The sequence below is a fragment of the Protomyctophum bolini genome (assembly GCF_963924005.1).
Source record: "Protomyctophum bolini genome assembly, chromosome: 22".
NCBI lineage: Eukaryota > Metazoa > Chordata > Actinopteri > Myctophiformes > Myctophidae > Protomyctophum > Protomyctophum bolini.
In genome coordinates this window covers 17467531-17487926 of record NC_137883.1, presented here as the reverse complement: position 1 = coordinate 17487926, position 20396 = coordinate 17467531, and the positions used below count along the sequence as shown (strand labels likewise).

Genomic DNA, 20396 nt, shown 5'->3' with positions numbered 1-20396 from the left:
TATGACTAGTGAGCATTTTCAACCAGCGGTCCGGGGGGACCACCACCAGTATAGTCTTGAAGGGGTTCCAGGTGGTCCCCATGCAGCTAAATGATGGAAAGTTGGTAACCAAATTGACCCTTCTTCTGATCTTTAACTCTTGAGAGTGTAAAATTATATTTTACACTCAAGTGCAATATTATTGTTAAATAATGTAATAGTAAACTGCATTACTTAATTAATTTACAAGAAGTCAACAAGAAGTTACAAGAATAATTGTTATTTTTATCAACATTTACCGGTTATCTCTCCTAATGGTACCAACATCAATACAGCATGGAATTGTGGAAAAACCTTATCCAATGATAACAAAATGTCCCTTAATTAGTTTTGGGTCTGAGTGAGAGGCTAAATCTCATCAAAAGGTGGTCTGTGGCTCAAACGCCAAATATATAATGGAACTTAATATGAAACGGGTTGAAAACCACTGCACTAGAGGGAATAATTTGATTGACATCTCTGTGCAAACGTTGGAGTCATGCAAATGGCCTAGAGTAGCTAGTAAGGCCACTGGGTCACCAAAATGAGACATCTTAGACTTGATACTAGCAGGCTAAAAAAGGATCTTTATAATGGCCTTAAAGATAAATTCCATGCAGTATATGGCAATACTGGAAAAGTATAGTTAGTTGATGGCAGAAAGGAATTGGAGGTCTATGAATACAAGCTTATTTATTTGTCAAAGTTGATCAATATGACAGGCTACAAACAAAGGTTTCAGCTGCTATCTGAAATCATAATCATGTGTAGCTGGCATAGCCTCTAACTCAGTCACAAGTGATGTCTTTCTTTATATTACGATGGAATCTGTAAATGACCCGTTGCTGTTGCAGATGGCACACTTTGTCATTACTTTTAATGGTGATAATTCCTTGGCATTGTGATTAAACATGCATCATCATGAATCTTCATGACTAATAGCTAATTAATTTCCTGCGCTTGTGAGGGACAGATCAAATGCAAAGCCAAATAGAGCTTATTGAATATTTACGTCTTCAAGTGTTAAAGTGATGTATTAAAATTTAACAAGGACATCAATTGTTGTACCCGTAGGCACAGAGGTACTAATGAGGATCTGTGATTACTTAATTACACCCCCCCCCCCCCCATCACCACCATTAAGTCTATTGGAGAGAGAAGTGTGTAGCTATTGACTCTAATCAGGATGAACTCTAGTTTTCATGTGATCAATAATAATGTCTTGATTATCAAGATAAGACAAGAAACAAATCTTAACTATGTATTGATATGCAGAACTGTATTGGTTGTATTCATAACACAATTTAACCAAACAACATTGAGAAAACTATTCTGTCCAAATTGCGGCTTGTATGTATTGTATAGTTGGCAAGGACTGATGAGAGGTTGGGAAGATGTAGTGGAGGAGCTGAATGAACTACGGCTAATCAATATACCTGTATTACAGAACTCAATTAAATGTCGAGGAGAAGTAAACATGGCCCTCGGCACCTTCTAAACTCTCATTGTGATTCATATCAGTACCTCGACACATGCAGTGGCACAGCTGCCATCATCATCTTGTTTACTGGATGGGCTGGCTATGACATCTCTGGCCTGCTTTTTCTACCGCCACTATTTCATCTGGTTCCAGCACAGCAGACTTGAAAACATCCGCCTGACAGATTTAAAAGAATGTTAAGGTGACCCTTCATGTTCAATTGTGAATTATTTGCAAACTAATAACTATCCTGGGAATGATGAATGGTCTCTCTAGTTCGTTTCTTTCAATTCTTTGAATACTTCGACAAAATAATCCCCAGTTAAATGCAGTTCATGTCATAACAGATTGTTGTATACATTTCTATATTTAAAGGTGGATTGCGTCTATGTTAAAATATGAAAACTTGCATCATTATTATAATAAACCTACATGATACGTGGTCACTCACGACATTTGGCTGAAATGTTCTTGGACTCGAGGATGAACTAATAGAAGTAGTTGGTCAAAGGTCAAGGTCCCTATGACCTCACAAATTATAATCATTCAATTATTCAAGTTCAAATTCAAGTTTTCTGGTTGGCGAAATATAGTAGGCCTACTTCTAGTTTTTTATTATTATTATTATTATTTTGTTACACTACTATCTGTTATTTTGTTGTGACAGCTGCTGTTTTGTCAACAGTGTTTTCCTTCTGGCACATTTGTTTTGTGATTTAAAGTAATTCTCAAGGTGTTGCCAGGGGTTGTTTGGTGGTCTATTTATTGTTTCTCCCCCTCCAATAACTGACACATTAATCAAACAAGTGTGACATATATGCAGTGTTTTATTTTTTTATTAAGTAAAAGTAGCAATACCACAGTACAAAAATACTCGGTTACAAGTAAAAGGCTATATTCAAATCTAGGGTTGTTCCAATATGATCATGTGAAAATGTGATCGGACATCCCTAGTATCAATATTGTATCCATATCATGATATTAGACTGGATATTGTCTGTAATTTTGAATATTGTACTATTGAGATATGGCATAAATGTTCTAGAAAAATATAAATCAGGAAAAATGCTCTCCTTTGTTTTGCGGACATGTGATGTAAAACCATGACTGCCCACACAATTTCCATTGAATATGTATTCCTTGATCATTAATATGAATCCATGAACAGGATCTGCCATTTATCAGAGATTTGACCATTTTCTGAAAAGTAACAATGTTGAACAAACAAGGTGTCCCACCCAATAGCGATGACATCATAACTTTAAACTTGCTATCAGATTTCTGTATAACCCTTACGCCATCCTCTCTTGTTCATATGTTTAACATGCAAACTCTATAGAGGTCCCAGTTTGATTCCAATCAAGGACCTGCTGGCTGCATGAGGCGACAGTGCTTAAACCACTGAGCCATTGTCATCAACAAACATTTGTCATGGGATAGAGTTATTGACTTGATCATCATCACTTCCAGACAGTTCATCTATGGGGCGGATGCATTGCATCCCACCATGTAAAATTATTAACACACAAGAGTCCGTGACCATCACAAAGAAAGAGCATTAAGATGCAGCACACTCTCATCACTCAATAGTCACCCGCGGTCTGTGGGTATACCCTTGAAGGACACTCAGTCAACAGAAAACAACTGAATTAATCAGCAAGCCAGCTGCTGTGTTTTGCGACAGTAGTATTTCAGTATTATTTCCAGTAACAGAATAAAACGTTTGGGGTTGAGTTTGGGTTAGGGATAATGCCTATAAAAGAGGGGGGAAGAAGAGGAGAGGAGACAGTTAGGGTGCACTGTTAGGGTCAGCGTTAAGGGTAAGGGTCTGTGCATGTGCGTGCATGCGTGTGCGCGTGCGTGCACGTGTGTGTGTGTGTGCGTGCCTGTCAGTCTGTTTCGCTGTGTGTATTTTCATGTTTGGCACTCGGTTGTGGAAGCCATGGAGGGGGTCATTAACCACAGATCGTGACAGTGGTAGGCTGGCTCTGTGATCACTAGACACCAGGGTGTGACCATCGATCACAATAAAAGGCACAACAGAGTGAAAGATGCTTGATGGGGTCTGACACTAAATATACTGTCATTGGGCCAGGCCAGGGGACAGAGACTCAATTATCTAGTGTCTTACAAGTTACAACCAATTGCAATACAACTTTTGCCCACTCTGTAAAGCCCCATGTTCCGTGATGAACTGATCAAACTATGCTTCTGTATAGGCTGCAACATTGCAATCAAACTAATTCATTTAACAGCTTTATACATGCACAAACCTCATTGACAGGAGTTCCCTTCTACAGTACATCAAATCTCTAATAGCCGATACAAGCTTACCTTGTTTTTGTGATTGACCGGTTTTGAGCTTGTAGATCTGCTATTTTTGAATATTCACCCAAGAATAGGGACACTGGGATTCATGTGCTTCATTTATTATAAAAAAAATACTGATTTTAAGAATCGGTTGTTACAATAGGTTTTAAATGGCTCTATATTTTGATAACAGGAGTCTCCTTGTCTCTCCAGCTCTTTGGTAAACAGAAAACACATTTTTTTTAAACATATTTTATCCAATCAGGAGAGTAAACTCACACAGGATACAGGATAAACAAGTGGAATTTGTGATGACACAAATAAATGAGCAGACAAAATTGGAATTGTAACACTATACAATCTTAGCTGATAAATGGGTACTCTATCCTGATTGGCAGAACATTTATTTTCTGTTTATCAAAGAGCTGGTGAGACAGGGAGAACAAACTATTGTTACTGAACAAACATGCTCTAGCAATCATTACTGAATATCTGAATATAGGGCTTTAACCTTTCCACAAAAGATATATACATATATATTTTCACAAAAGATATCACTATCCATACCTTTTTAATACGAATAATTGATTATCAAAAGTGCATTCAGATTATATTTTTGATTGATGCAAACATTTATTTTTAGGCTACCATTTTGTGTGTAAAATGTCTCAATTGATCAATTAACTCAATCAACAGAATAACTGCAAAATAATACTATAGTTGCACTATATTTCCCTGCCTATTGAATTTAAAACGATTTAGAAATCTACAGCAATCTAATTGTTTCCTTGAGCAATATGATACATCTATCATGGATCATGTATTTGACCTTAGCGTAAAGCATCGATTGAATTTTTGAGGATACGGGATTATTTGCTGCACAGTAAAAGCGCTTGACTTGTGGTATAGGAGGCTACAGGTTTTGATTAAATGGGGTTCAGAGTGTGTTATAAAGTGGGCTGTAGAAAGGCTAGTGCTGCAGAAACTGTCTAGGTCCATGACCTTGCTGTGGGTAATGGATTTATTTTCTTCTTCTTTTGGCAACTGTATTGGAAATGAACTACTCATACGTTTGTTGCTTCCTGTACAAAACTATGACCTTGGGCCTAGACCATTAATTAGCCCTTGAGAATCTTGTCTACCACTAAAGTCAATTATGTACCAGTAATACATAATGTTGTGTAGCCTTCCCCAGACAATCGGTCATTGTCTGCACAAACAGGTTGCACTGTGCAGCTCATCCTACTCCTCTCCCATTCCATTACACTGCAACTGAGGTGGACGTGTACAGTACGAGGCCCATTCCTGCTTCCGACAAGGTGACCTCCAGGGACACTGCAAATAAACATGGGGATCCCTAGCTACAATTACATTAGATCAGAGATATAGCGTGCGCGTCCACTGTAGCCTCCAGGTGCAGGACAAACACAAGATCAACATATAGTCTAAAGAAAACAACATGTGGGTCAGACATGATCGAAATGTTGAACTTGCAATAAACAGCGGGAGCATAATATTAGCAGTGCATTGTGTGGATTGTTTTCATAATTGTTTTCTTTATTTGCAATGACTTAACTCAATATTATTGATGGAAACTTCCAAGCCTAGAGGGGCCGCTTTTAGTAACTAAGAGTGCCATTGAGTCTTCATTGGCATTAAAATGTGTCCTGTTTATATAATGAGCAGCTAGTGTTCGTATCAGAATTTCCATTTTCAACATTCCTTTCAATTAGTGTTCTTTACTGTATTTCAGCCAAGGATGTCCTACCTACTGTATATATTTATCTCTGCTCCACTTTGTCGTCCCAATGGAATTCTCATAATATAGCCTGTATTCCATTTTCATCATTTTGAAAGATTCCATTTTAGCTTTTTATTGAAAGTGAATATCTTGGGGTGGCAGCTCGCTCAGGAGAGTGTCCTTGAGCAAGAAACCGAACACCTAATTGCTCCCAATGAGCAGGTTGGTGCCTGCATGGTTTCCTGCACCGTCAGTGTATTAATGTGTGTGAATGGGATACACAATGCAAAGAGCTTTGGATAAAGGTGCTATTTAAATTAATAATTTACCATTCATCTTCTATATGAATGTGAAATCTGTCTTTACCATGCACAGAGTAATACCACTATCAAAGAACTCAACGCTAGCACTTGAGTCAAAGTAGATACTCCCATGGTCACCTTAAGCCTTTATCATGTCATGGTTGGTAATATCCACAAACTTTTTTGCAGTTAAAAACAATCCTTTGTATGTTGTGGAACAAACCAAATATGGCTCTTTAGGGACCGAACAGCTCAAGAGCACTTCAATGGAAGTTGTTGAGGGTGATGTTGAGAGCTTTGAAAAATGTATTAACAGTTTGTAGAGTAAGCACAGTTTGAGGAAAGTACAGGTCAATACAAGGTCTGCTAAGATAATTGAAATACCCAGGAAAGCACAATGGCTTGTTTACATTGGGGTCCTCCATTTTCAATTCATCAGAACATTTAATGACACCCAAATATAGGCCTACAGTACATTACCTTGGCCTTCACCAGCTGCCCCCCACAATCTGGTCTGGATATTTGAACTCATGACCTCCCACATTCAAATGAATGATACCGAACGGACAGATGGACGGTTCAGCAAGCTAGTTTACTTGTCCTGGAAATGTCAAAAGAAATTGACCTGAGATCAGATTCTAAAAATGTCTTCTACATCCTGACAGTTTTCTGAAAAAGCTATGTTTCTATGTCAGTGGTTCTTCGAGCTAACACCAAAAGGGGTTCCCGCCCATGACATAGCATTGACTACGGGCAATACAAGTGCAGGCCTTCAATAATCTCCATGGTGATTCCCCATATCTTCCAAGTGAGAATCGGCCCAATTTTCTTATTCCATGTAACTCACCCTCTAATACACATCCAATTTCATGGAAATTAAAGGGATTGCTGCCTTTTGAAATGTAAATTAACTATGCAGATTTGGGACGAATCAAAGTCTGTCTCCCTAGTAGACACTCGAATGAAATAAATGAGCCATACGACTGTGCCAGTTGCATACTCCAGACTCATCAAGGATGGGTTACAACTACAGAACAATTTTATTGGAGAGGCTATGGTCAATTGTGGATTAGCGAAACAAAACACAGACTTTAAGAGTTATTTCTTAGTTACAGTCTGGAAACTACATTATCTTATCTGTAGTCTGGTCGCAAGGGCAACAGCACCACCAGAGAGCTCCAGACGTCCCTCTCCAGAGCAACACTAGTAACTTCCTCCTGGGGGATCCCGAGGCGTTCCAAGGCCAGTGAGTCAATGTAATCCCTCCATCTCATTATTGGTCTGCCCGGGGGTCTCCTCCCAGTGGGACGTGCATTGAGGACCTAAAATCCTAACCAAAGAATAAGAACGTGCTTATATACAAGAATTATGTAAAACTTTATGTGAATTCCATTATTGTGATAGCAGGTGGTAATATATTCTATGCATTGCATATGCAAACTTTTTTATTTGAGTAATTTGATTTATTATAGTTGGCAGTTAAAATAATAGTGCCATTTACTTCATTAAGGTTCATTTAATAATGATCTTGTAGACATTAGCTCTCTGCATGAAACAAACAAAGATTGTGATCGTTCATTCCTCTGTGCAAAGGAGGCTTGCTGTACTTTGTGAAATCATGATCCAGAGTCTGTATGCAGTTAGAATTTGAATTACTAAAAACTTTCCTAATGAATGTCTTGTGATTAATTTAGTAGGGTGCACAACCTGTGATAGGTCTGTGAGAATTGATATTCCATTGATGTCACTGCATGGCTCCAGTGTCAACTCGCATGCAGAGCTTTTCCAAATTCAATAAATGGAGCGTAGCCTGCGGAGTTAGTTCATGCAGACATACTCGAGGGGGTTCATGCCATGCTCAAGGCACATACTATACTCAAGGGGTTAACATGCTGCATGTGGGTGTATAAGTGTGTGCAAGTCCCACACGTCATTCGCTGATGTGGCAGTCAGCTGACCAATTGCGCGGGCTACTTAAGCTCACCAGTCTGCATGCTCTACCTGCCTTCCTCTGCATATGGTTCCTGGTTGTTATGTGATGTTTGCTCCCACCACCACCGGTGGGCTGTTATTTATGTTCCCCATGGGGGTTTATTGTATATCTATCTCCCTGCTCTTAATGTTTTACGATGGTGTTTAATCGCGCCGAGCAGGGAGAAAATGCAGCAGAGCCGAACGCCAAGTCTAATATCGTATGCACACAATCTATTCGTGAGTTGTCTGACTGAACTACATCTATCCACCATCTATAAACCAACTTTGGGAATGGTGGCAGACTGGCAGTGATACCCTTGAGAGTCAGTCAGTCTATCTCTCTCTCTCTCTCTCTCTCTCTCTCTCTCTCTCTTTTTAAAATAGATTTATTTAGTTATTCATTTTACCTTTTGCTTTGCTTCGTTCAGCAGATTCTAAGGATAATGATGGATCACTATCAAAGGTAGACTTCGGCCTTTCTGACCTCTAGCAAGGTCTGGAAATGACCCAAGGAGAGATGATGATTCTCAGTGGATTAAAACAGCTTGACAATATATTGATCATCGGTCTTCTCTATGTCATAACAGTAGTCGGTGTGTCCAATAAGTCCTTTGTGACACAAAAGGTATGCTGGAAGTGGGTCAGGTAAAATCTGTCTCTGCACTAATGAAGTCCCTTAGCATTGTGCTTCACATTCTGCTCGATTTCAGTTACCAGGGTTAAACCAAGATGGGAATTCCCAATAGTCCTGTGCTGAGGTGTTTCTCCCGCGGGGAGTTGAAGCAGACACAATCTACTGTATCATGCAGGGAGACACGAAATGGCAGTTTTACCATAAAGCAACATTCATACATCCTCATTATACAATTGTGTTGTTGCATGCCTAAAATATAGCTATTTGTGGCGCGCAACACCATCGTCCAACAGAGCATAAATCAGGCAAAAGGGTATTTTCTGGAAGCTAATCCCCCCTGCAAGACAAGGCCTGTGATGCCTGGTGAACAGGCGCAGAGGGCATGTGCTTACAGGAGATTAATATGGCAATCGTGACAAAAGACCAGCCTGTTCACAAGGAGTGTTTTAATAGCCCCAATATATCTAAATCAGGCAGTTGCTGTCCGCTCATAAATCATCTGCCTTCGATAGAACAATGTCATGTTTTAATTGGCAGGGCAGTATGGAGAGAATGTAATCACCTGCAGGTCATGCAACCAAAACGTTGTTCACATCTCTGTGTGGTGCTGGTAAGTAGGCTATGTGACCGAGGAAAATGATACAAATGGAGGAATAGAAAGTATAAGTCTATAGGCTAACGTGATCAGAAGGACATTTTCCATGCAGAGGAACGAAGAGAGAAGTTATTTTTAGTTTCATGCACTTATAATGCAGTTGTGTCAGCAAAGTAGAAAGCCTCACACAGAAAAATGCAAGCACTTTTTTTGTGAGACAGACGTAATTCAGCATGCAATTAGGATTGTAATTAAAGCCTCCTCAACATTATGAACAAAAAGACTAAAAATAGTCAAAATAAACAGCAGTTGAGACAGCCCAAAGACAGGTCAAAGAAAGAAAGATGTGCCCACACACACTACACTACCATAGAGATTCTTAATTGTTATTCATATGAATTTCTGAGCTAAGAAATGTTTCTCACCCAAACTACATGCGGACAGCCTGAAATTGGCATTTTATTCACTGCTAGAATGGAGAGCCTCGGGCATGCCTGTACATACTGTTAGCTGATCAAATTGCAATGTCCCAGGTTCAATTCCAGACAGAGCTCTGAAGAGTCAAGAATCAAGAAGGTTTATTTGTCACTACTCATACAGGTACAATCGGCCTGGCCTGCTAACAGTCTGCAAATCGAAGACACCATAACAACAACAAAGACAATGTTAAAGATATTATAACTATAAAGATATAATAAGATAAAGAGAGATCTTGGTTTTTCTGAACCCTGGTATGCCATGCAAACTGTATTCTACATGTTAAACTACTGTAGTAGTAAACTGGATTTGTCATCGAATCATATACTCACTGAGCCATGACATACTGTACTGCGGGTTGCTCATGCAAGATGTTTGTGGACTGGCAAACAGAACCCATCGTCAAAAAAGCGCCCTCTTTTCCTTTGAATTCAGTCTGTCTCGAGAGACTAGTGGAGTGGATACAATCAGTGAGTTTGTCAGGGAGTTAGGGTCTACTTGTCAGATACTGAAATAGAAGGGCAATGGCCAACTACCTCTCAGAAACCGTAATTTGTCCACAAGCAGATTCTTGAGATAATTAACGGCTCACCTATAGTGAGCAGTAATTCAGAAAAGAAAAGTTGGAAAGAATATATTGATTAAATAATATTAGGCATAACCTGACAGAGGGGATATCCCACACAGACAATATCATATATTTTACATTTATATTACAAAATAAAATAAAAGGTTTCAGAAAGATTTCCTTCATTGTGATTATTATTATATATTATATTATTTTTAATCTTGGCTTTGTTCATGACTCTTTCTTGCCTGTACCCCTCTGTTATCTTGGAGGGGCAAGACAGAACCTGGCTTGAATCTGAAACTGTCTGCAGATGGGACGGCTTGATAAGCCTGCCAGCTTGTCCTGGATGGAGGGAAGCTGTGTGAAGGGACTTGGCCGGCCGCCGGCCTCTGCATTGCTTTGTGGTTGAGATCAGTACAGTTCCCATACCAGGCAGTGAAGCCACGGACGGAGGTAGCCATCCTCACCACCTGGTATCATTCTGACAGAAAGTCCAGGATCCAGCTACACAGGCTAGGATTGAGTCCAATGTTTCTGAGTTTGGTGTGAAGTCTGGAGGGAACTATGTTGTTGAACTCTCTAAATCGTACGACTCATTCTCTCACACAGTAGTTCATTTTTCGGCTGGGGGAGGGCAGTGTATATAACAAACACCAGGAAACGGGACCACATCACTCCGGTCCTGGCTACACTTCACTGGCTTCCTGTTGTTTTTAGAATTGATTTTAAAATCCTTTTATTGACATTTAAGGTACAAATGGGCCAGGCACCCCAATATCTTGCGGATCTCCTACACCCCTATAACCCTCCCCGTATACTTAGGTCCTCAGACGGGGCTCTCCTAAAGGTTCCTGAGAAACGTCATCGTATAAACAAGGGAGAACAAGCCTTCTCTGTCCGTGCCCCTAAAATTTGGAACACCCTCCCCAAAACCAATCTTTCAAAACTCTTCTCAAAACATACCTGTTCAGAAAAGCATTTCCCCCCCAGCCCCGTTGAATGTATGTTCACTGAACTCTGTCGGTATTTTTATCTTAATTTTTTATCTATTACATTGTTGTTGTTTTTATATTGTATCTTTGAATATGCTTTCGACTGTGGGTTCTTGATTTGCTGTGGTGCATCCGTTTGGATGTGTTCGATTTTCCTGTGAATTTGTTGTGCAGCACTTTGTGACTTTGTCCAGAAAAGTGCTATATAAATAAAGTTATTATTATTATTATATATAGTGTATCATGGGATGTGAATGGGATTTGTCAGTGGTAGGCAAATTAGTATGTTTATTGAAACAATTCATCATAGGCTATCATAGTTTGAAAGCTTTACGCTCTCCCTCTACAACACTCTTCAGAGCTGTTTGCAACAGGAACTTGTGCCAAGGGAAAATTATTAGCCTTAATAATATTGCTGGAAGGTTGATATTAACAGGACCATACAAAGCATCATTTTTGAAAACAAAGTAAGGAAACACTGTAGGCCTACTTGAATCTTCTGTTGCCTTGTGCAGAAAACACTGTTAAAAAACAAACAAAAAAATTGGGGTATTAAGCTTGATCCGACCACAATTGAATTCCAATTATAAAATTTAAAGTCAATTATAATATAGATAATAATTAAAACATGGGGAAAATGGAGAAAAAAGTGGACAACAAAAGGTACTACTTTCGTGGCCTACTGGCAAGGCAACATGTATAAATAATCTGTTGCAGATTAGTCCAGCAGTTTGCAATATTAGCAGACACAAAGGCATGAAAACATGATCTTCAGCCATTCTGGCAAAATGACCCCACTATATTTAAATGACAATATCAACAATATCCAAAACAAAGCCTGATAGTTGAGTCCACAGCTACAGGAGTGATCATGTACTCACTGGCGCGTCTCACCCACAATATTTTCTCAAAATAAACTATTTTTCAATATTTGTTTTAAATAACAATCTGATATTAGATATAATATATTATTATTTTTTTGCCTGTGTGGTTAATTTCATATACATTTTCATGTTTAATTTGTTAAACGTGGTCCTTCTCGTGCATGCTTGGGAAGTTGGGAGGCATATACAAGCAACATACGAACACATGCAACACACACACTGGTTATGCAGGTGTCCAGGGGAACAGAGTGGGGATTGAGCAGTGGAAAGTGGGTGGATGGAAAAGTCAAAATATATATACTCAATTAGTCAGTCAGGAGGTGCCGTAGAGCCAGAGCACCAAGGGGAGGGAAATGGCCACAAAGGTCCAGGAGATTCCCTCCATGCATGCAGACAAGGACAAACCTTTATTACTGGCAGGCTTCTTCACCTCTTCACAAGGCTCCAGATAGTTCCTGGCAGCAAACTTCAGAATCTCATCCAGAAGAATAACAGGCAGCGAGATCTTCAGCACCATCAGCCACTGGGTCAGATTCAGAGGTGTGATCTGGAAGATGTTAGACAGAGGCTCCACATAGAGGATGAGGAAGTGAAGTGACATTGAGAGACAGATGGCTCCCAGCAGCCACATGTTCTTCCAGGGAGGCATTCGCAGCAGCGACTGGTTCTCTGACACACTGTTGAGAGCATTGCACATCTCAATGGTAACCAGGACAGACAGGGCTATGGTCATTGGATAGGGTGACTGAAACAGAGCGCAGTCCAGACCCTCAAAGTCTGGATTCTCTGGGCCACACTGCAGGAAGTGGCTCAGTTGATAAAAATTGATTTTGGGACCATCCTCAGCAGCGACAAACCACCAGGCAGCAGCACCAACAGTAGCAGCGCCCACATAGCATCCAATTACCAGATATCTGAAAAAGAGCCATCCAGAGATGAGAGGCTCACGGGCGTTGCGTGGTGGCTTTTTCATGATGTCCAGATCTGGGGGGTTGAAGCCCAGCGCTGTGGCAGGTAGACCATCAGTCACCAGGTTGACCCACAGCAGCTGAACTGGGATCAAGGCCTCAGGGAAACCCAGTGCTGCAGTCAGAAAGATACAGACAACCTCTCCTATATTTGAGGAGATGAGGTATCGGATGAACTGTTTCATGTTGTTGTAGATGGCTCGTCCTTCCTCCACGGCAGCTACGATGGTGGCAAAATTATCATCTGCGAGCACCATCTCGGATGCAGATTTGGCGACAGCAGTTCCTGAACCCATGGCAATGCCTATCTCTGCTTTCTTTAACGCAGGAGCATCGTTAACTCCGTCCCCAGTCATAGCAGTTATCTCGCCATAGGACTGTAGGATCTCCACAATCTTTGACTTATGAGAGGGCTCAACACGGGCAAAGCAGCAGGCTTTAAGCACAGCTTCTCTTTGTGCAGCAGGTGACAGGTCATCAAACTCACGGCCAGTAAAGGCCATGCTCGAGATTTCATCACCCTCCTCAAAGATGCCAATTTGTCTGCATATTGACACAGCCGTACCCTTGTTGTCTCCGGTGATCATAATCACCCTGATGCCTGCCAGGCGACACAGTTTGATGGAGGCTGCCACTTCAGCCCTAGGAGGATCTAGCATTCCCACGCAGCCAACAAATGTCAGATCAGTCTCATATTCAATGAAGTGCGCCGAGTCCTCCAGCACCAGCTCCTCTTTGCTCATGGGTTTGTCCCGTGTGGCCAGGGCCAGGCAGCGTAGGGTGTCCCTGCCTGTTCCATACTCCCTGATCATTGACATCAGCTTTTCTTTGATACCAGGGGTCATTGCTACCTTGTTCCCACCCACACGGATGTGAGTGCACCTTTCAATAACTCCCTCTGGGGCACCCTTGACAAACATCCTGCCACGTTCCTTTAGTGTACAATACACAGACATGGACTTCCTGTCTCTGGAAAATTCCAAGGTAAACTCCTTTTTCATCAGCTGCTTGATTACAGAGTTGCAGGCATTGGCCCTCTCTATCTTGGACAGGTATTTAACATCAATGTCAAAGACATTCATCTTCTCTACCAGACAGGTGAGAGCTGTCTCTGTGGCCTCACCAACCTTCTCATACACACGTTTGTTCTCATTGTAGTCCAGTGAGGAGTCATTGCAGAGAGCACAGATGGAAGCCAGCTCCACTAAGGCATCAAATTCAGAACACTTCACTGGGTAACCTTCATGGAACACTTGTCCATCAGGGGCATATGTTGAGCCAGTTACAGTGAATTCTTTTAGAGTACAGCTATCACCAGTAACCTGGTGAGCTATGAACATCCTAGAGACAGACATCTGATTTGTGGTCAGTGTGCCAGTCTTGTCAGAGCAGATGACGGAGGTGCAGCCCAGGGTCTCCACAGAGGGCAAGCTGCGGACGATGGCATGCTTCTTGGCCATGCGGCGTGTTCCCAAAGCAAGGCAGGTGGTGATGACAGCAGGCAGACCCTCTGGGATGGCAGCCACAGCCAGAGCCACAGCAATCTTAAAGTAGTAGACGGCCCCACGTATCCAGGAGCCACCATGGACAGGATCGTTGAAATGGCCGATGTTGATAATCCACACAGCAATGCAAATGAGAGTAATAACCTTAGAAAGCTGCTTTCCAAACTCATCCAGTTTCTGCTGCAGGGGCGTGCGCTCCTGTTCTGTGGATGCCATCTCATCACGAATCTTTCCTATCTCTGTGTTGACCCCTGTGGCCACCACAACGCCTACAGCTTTGCCTGCCGCAATGTTGGTGCCAGAGAAGAGCATGTTCTTCTTGTCTTGGTTGACTGCTCGGGGGTCTGGAACGGGGTCTGTGTGTTTGATCACAGACACTGACTCTCCTGTAAGAATTGATTGGTCAACCCTCAGCGTAGTAGACTTGATAGATGTAAGCCGGATGTCTGCTGGCACTTTATCACCAACCGACACCTCCACGATGTCTCCAGGCACAATGTCCCTTGCCTTGATGCTCTGGACACTCTTTTTGTCCTGGCGGTACACCTTCCCCATCTCTGGTTCATACTCCTTGAGTGCTTCGATAGCATCTTCTGCATTTCTCTCCTGCCAAACTCCCACAATGGCATTCGCTATGAGAATCAGTAGGATAACGAAAGGCTCTACAAATGCTGTAGTGGTCTTCCCTCCCTCTTCAAACCAAGCCAGCACAAAAGATATGCAAGCAGCAAGAAGAAGGATCCTCACAAGTAAATCTTCAAACTGTTCAATCAACAGTTTCCAGAGAGATTTACCCTCCTCGGCTGGTAATTCGTTTGGTCCGTATTTCTCGAATTGTTTCTTCACTTGGTCTAACCCCAGACCGATGCTTTCATTTACATTAAAAAAGCCATAAACCTCTTCCACCGTCTGTGTGTGTGTGCTGTCCATGGTGAATGGACACTTGGGCACTTTGGCTCTGGTGAAATTACACAACTCGAACTGTGAATAGTCCTTTGAGAGATCTGGATACACTATGCTAAGTAACCCTGTTGCCAGTATGAAGTATGCACAGGTTTTGACTCACTCCTCAACACGAAACCAGAGACATATACCGTACTTGTCACTATAAAATGTACTCTATAATAACAATATAACAGCTAAGGGACATCTCTCTAAGTGAATGATATTTATGACGACCATGTGTTTTAAGTTGTAGCCAGCTAGTTTATCTATCCAAATTTGGGCAGGACTGATGACGTCATCAGCGCCTTCAACATGTCCTTCCACCACCCCCAACATTTTTGCCCAAATATGGACATATTGATTATCAGCGTATTACAGTAACCCTCCATCCCCATATTTTACAGCATGGTGTCAAAGGGATCACCTGTCCTACATACAGAGTTTCACATGGCCTCCAAGAACTGATCGCACAGGGAAACTATTATTACTTGCGCAAGCAGAGCGTGCAAGTAATGTTTTTTGTCCGGTGCTCCGATGCGCATGTCCCGTGGCAGCGTATGACGTAATGATTAATTTGTGCTTGATGATCAACCCTACTTTACTTCATTGCGAACGCAGTGAGCACTTACTATGAGACCTAGCAGATCATGTCTGTGTGTCTGTGTGTCTGTGTGTGTGTGTGTGTCCGTGTGTGTGTGTCCCCTTTGTGCCCATATATGGAGCTGAGTGATTTGTGAATCACTCAGGTCCATATATGGGCACAAAAGGGGCCAGGTCCACATATACAGTAACAGCGGGACAGACAGACAGACAGACAGACAGACAGACAGACAGACATGCACACACACGAGTTGCGTTCGCTTCCCGCGTTTGCGCGTCTTACTGGTATACTGTGAGCACACAAACAACATGTATGTAAGAAGTTAGAACATATTTTAGCATCTGTGAACAAGTAGTCACAAAAACAGACTAGAAAAGTGTGTGTTTCAGGAGCAAAGACTCTGAAAAAGTGGACTTATAAGCCAAGTAAAGGGCTTTGGGGTTTGGTTTGATTGGCTAGATCTCAATGACCTCTGCCACCAGACAGTCCAGTTAAAATGGGCAAACATTTCACACTCGCTTCTGATGGATTAATTACGGACCCCTGTGTGGCTGTAGAGGCGACTCTCACTCAGCAGGGGGAGGACATTAGCTTACAGAAAGACATTGCTAGAAGGGTTCTGCTCAACATGAAACAAACTGAGGCCAAACAACACTGGTGTGGATTTTGTTTGCAGGGAAAGTTAGACTGTGTTGATTTTGCTGACCACTCACTCTGTCTCACATTCTATGTATAAAAATCTGTTATCTGTTTATCGAGAAACAATTGCACATTATGGATGTAGTGCATATAAAAACCTGTACAGTACATTGCTTGGTATAGTGCATATAAAATACTGTACATTGCTCGGGTGAGTCCATGGGTAGCAAGACCACTCGCCCTTGGCGAGCAGTCTGGGCGATTGGTCTTGGCGACTCGCCAAAAGGGGAAGTCCATTCGCCCCGAGGGGAAGACCACTGGGCCCGGGGCGAAATGTCTTCACCTTTTGGCGACTGGTCTTCACTTTTTGGCTAGTGTTTTCTTCACTTTCAGCAACTGCAGCCTTTGCTAGCTACTGTGCTAAATCCGTCTTTTATATAATTTGATCAATCCATGACATCCATGTGCGTCGCGGTGAAATCCGTCGTTTCTATAATTTGATCAATCCATGACATTGTTGTTAGAAGAACAGCTCAAATATTGAATGTGAAGACATAGTGTAGTACAAATCCTGGTGTGATCTTCTTAAACGTGGAAGGATCATAACACAGGTCTAAGGTATTTTTTCCCCTGACTTTCTGTTGGTAAGGTTTTGACTCTTTCACATCAGTGCACGGCTGATTCAAGCCATGCATTTATGGGTAAAAAGGTACCTAAGGTAATGTAAACATACAGCATTTTTTTTATTTAGCAATTAAAAGCATGGGTCTAAAACTACAAGTAACTTCATGGAATAAATTATAGCCTACTTGCAGTGTTAGCTGCAAGCAGTTTTACGCCACATGTATTTATTTGAAAATACTTTTTAGATTGTATCATTGCCAAAGATCTGTAGCCTAGCTGTGAGATGGTCTGCGTTAGCACACGCAATGCCGTCAGCCCGCGCACGCACGCACACACACACACACACACACACACACACACACACACACACACGAAGCAGTAAAACATCGCATTTATCAACTTTTCGCTGCGCGCCTCACAAGGCTATTGGATTTATTTGTGCTTCGTCTTTGCACAATGCACGTATAGGCATACATTGTGTAGAGCTGTGTGTGTGTGTGTGTGTGTGTGTGTGTGTGTGTGTGTGTGTGTGTGTGCGTGCGTGCGCGGGCTGACGGCATTGCGTCATCTCTCCACTGTCTTTCTGTGAGTCCCCGATTTCGGAGCTGCAAAATGCAAGAAATAACGCACTTTATGTGCAAACTCCTCGGTGCGCCTTGGAATTGGAGCGCAATGGAAATGACTAAATGAGCATGCTCAGGGTCGAGTGGTCTTCCCCTTTTGCCGAGAAGGCTTCACTTTCTGGGGCGATTGGTCTTGGCGACTCGCCTCGGAAAGTAAAGTCTTCTCGGCAAAAGGGGAAGGTCACTCGCCAAAGGTGAAGTCCACTCGCCGAGGCGAGAAGTCCGGTATTCAGTCCATGCGTGCGGTGCTTGTGTGGGTATATAACACAACTATAATTATAAGAATATCCTTGTATTGTAAATGCAATGAAATTATGATAATTATTCTGGTATTACTTGTTGATTGATCTATGCTGGGCTTCGAGCAACATTAGAATCCTGTGAAAGATAAACTTGTTTTGTTTGCCACTTGACTTGCTCTTGGGCCACCCTTTGTATGAACTGCTTTGGAATCAGTCAACACTGAATTGGATACAGCTAGGGGCTTCTGTAGCTGATTCTGGCTGATCCATTTTGAACAGCTGTTACAATTAAACCAGTGTTTGGCTTTAATTGCCCTTTACAAGCCATTTGTGTCTACACTACATTGTAAACACATTATTTGAAGTGAGGAATCTGGCAAAATGCAGTCTGACTATGTAATGCCAAACAAAACAGTTTGTTGGGGATCTATTAAGATGCCAAATTGAAAGGGTAGAAGACTACTTCAATACATATTAACATCAACACAAACACTTAAAAAATAGGGAGTATACATAGACACATAAAAAAGTGTAAACGTTATGCATACACTCCCCAACAAATGTTGAGTGTGCAACCATGTTGACCAATGGGACAATTTGGTTACATTTGTACATTATTTGAGTTCAATTTACACTGAAGACTTGTACTGTGTAGTATTATACATTATGAAATGTGCCTGATGTCGAGGCAGACAAAGAGTATCATCAAATACTGCAATTGCAATTTCTGAAAATTGGGAGAGACATTATGCTGAATGGATTATGGATTACCATGTCCCTTGATTGAAGGATTTATTGGCAACACTGCCTGGCAGCAATGATAGTGCAGGCAGCCATTGTGAATAGTCACAATAGTGATCACACAGACAGCATAAAGACATTTGATTTATACTGACATTCATCAAGACCTTGCTCTAGTTTATGCTACAATAGTTAGGGAGCGCTGTCTTTTTAACAAGTAATGTAGAAATGGACACTTCGATACTGCTGTGCTATCACGATCGTTCTGCGTGGCTTGCATGGCATTCAGGTCTTTAATGGCGATAAAGAACACCCTTTTTTAAAACTGTTTATTATGATATTTGGTATACAAGCATTTCAAGAATGTTTAACCAGTAAGTTACAGATTGGGAAAAAATAGCAGAAACATACAAACAAACAAAACAAGAGACTTACACTAAAAAGAGACAACATAACCATCAAAGAAAAAGACAAAAACAATAAAATAATAGCTGACATGGCTGATGACTATATCGCACTCCGAGGACAGAAACAACATCACAATCAATTCTAAAAAAACAGTTCTGATATGGAAAACAAAACATATATGTATACATGTGTACCCACATAGACACCCATACATACATCAAAAATTCTATACATGAATTAGATGACATTACAGGGCAGAACAATACTGAATTCAATCACTTCAGTCCAACATAACAAGCATCTCAATAATGGGTGACCAGATTGTTTGAAATAAGGGTTTTTTGACAGGGTTAATCTAATTTTCTCCAAATGCAGCACTCCTCCCAGCTCCTTTAGCCACATGTCAACTGTCGGAGGTTTTTCCGACTTCCTGTATGATTAACTTCCTAGCTAGCAGTGTAGCGACCGAAATGGCCCGTGCCTCATATTTGTTTTGAATCTGAGATAAAGAACACCCTTGAGTGTAATATTGCAGTTATACAACAGTCCCTCACTCAACTAAGATAATCGCCGAAATGTTTTATTCTTTCCATGACCGATGTAGCCACTACGACCACAAATTTCCCAAGAAACTATAGCTAGCCTAGCCACGAGTCTGCTGTGCTCTGAGAGAAAAGCACGGCTGTTTTGATTAGCCGTGCCATTATTGTGGTTTAAGCACGGCTAGAAAGATGTTTCAACCAATCAGATTGCTTCTTCGAAACGACCTGTTGTATATTAGTAATTACATTAGCACTAGCACAATATTATTTTATTCAGGCCTTGAAACCTAAATGGCATCTCAGCTCAAGCTAATTTAGCCATGTCTAATTTTGTTTATTTTATCTTTTCCATGTCCTAAAGGCAATACTTCTGGTCAGCTTTTACAGTCGAATGAACAGTGATTACAGTACCATTCCAAAGCTCTCCAATGATAATATCCAGTGGGATAACAATTGTAAATACAGTGATTATATTCTACAGTGATATCTTTTGTACATTCACACACTGCCCAGGAGCTCTAATCCATCCCTAATTGGCTTAAACTCTATTACTGTGTCTACCATGTACTCTCTCTGTCAG

The 20396-nt window shown here is 41.4% G+C and overlaps 1 protein-coding gene across 1 annotated transcript; it reads right to left on the bottom strand.

Annotated features, from left to right (window-relative positions):
• Nucleotides 1-12291: 12291 nt before the first annotated feature.
• LOC308309680 (sarcoplasmic/endoplasmic reticulum calcium ATPase 2-like) lies at nt 12292-15381 on the bottom strand (the record flags this gene model as incomplete). Its single annotated transcript, XM_080755592.1, has 1 exon — nt 12292-15381. The coding sequence occupies one exon, from the start codon at nt 15379-15381 to the stop codon at nt 12292-12294; it is 3090 nt and encodes a 1029-aa protein (XP_080611718.1).
• Between the last annotated feature and the right edge of the window lie 5015 nt (nt 15382-20396).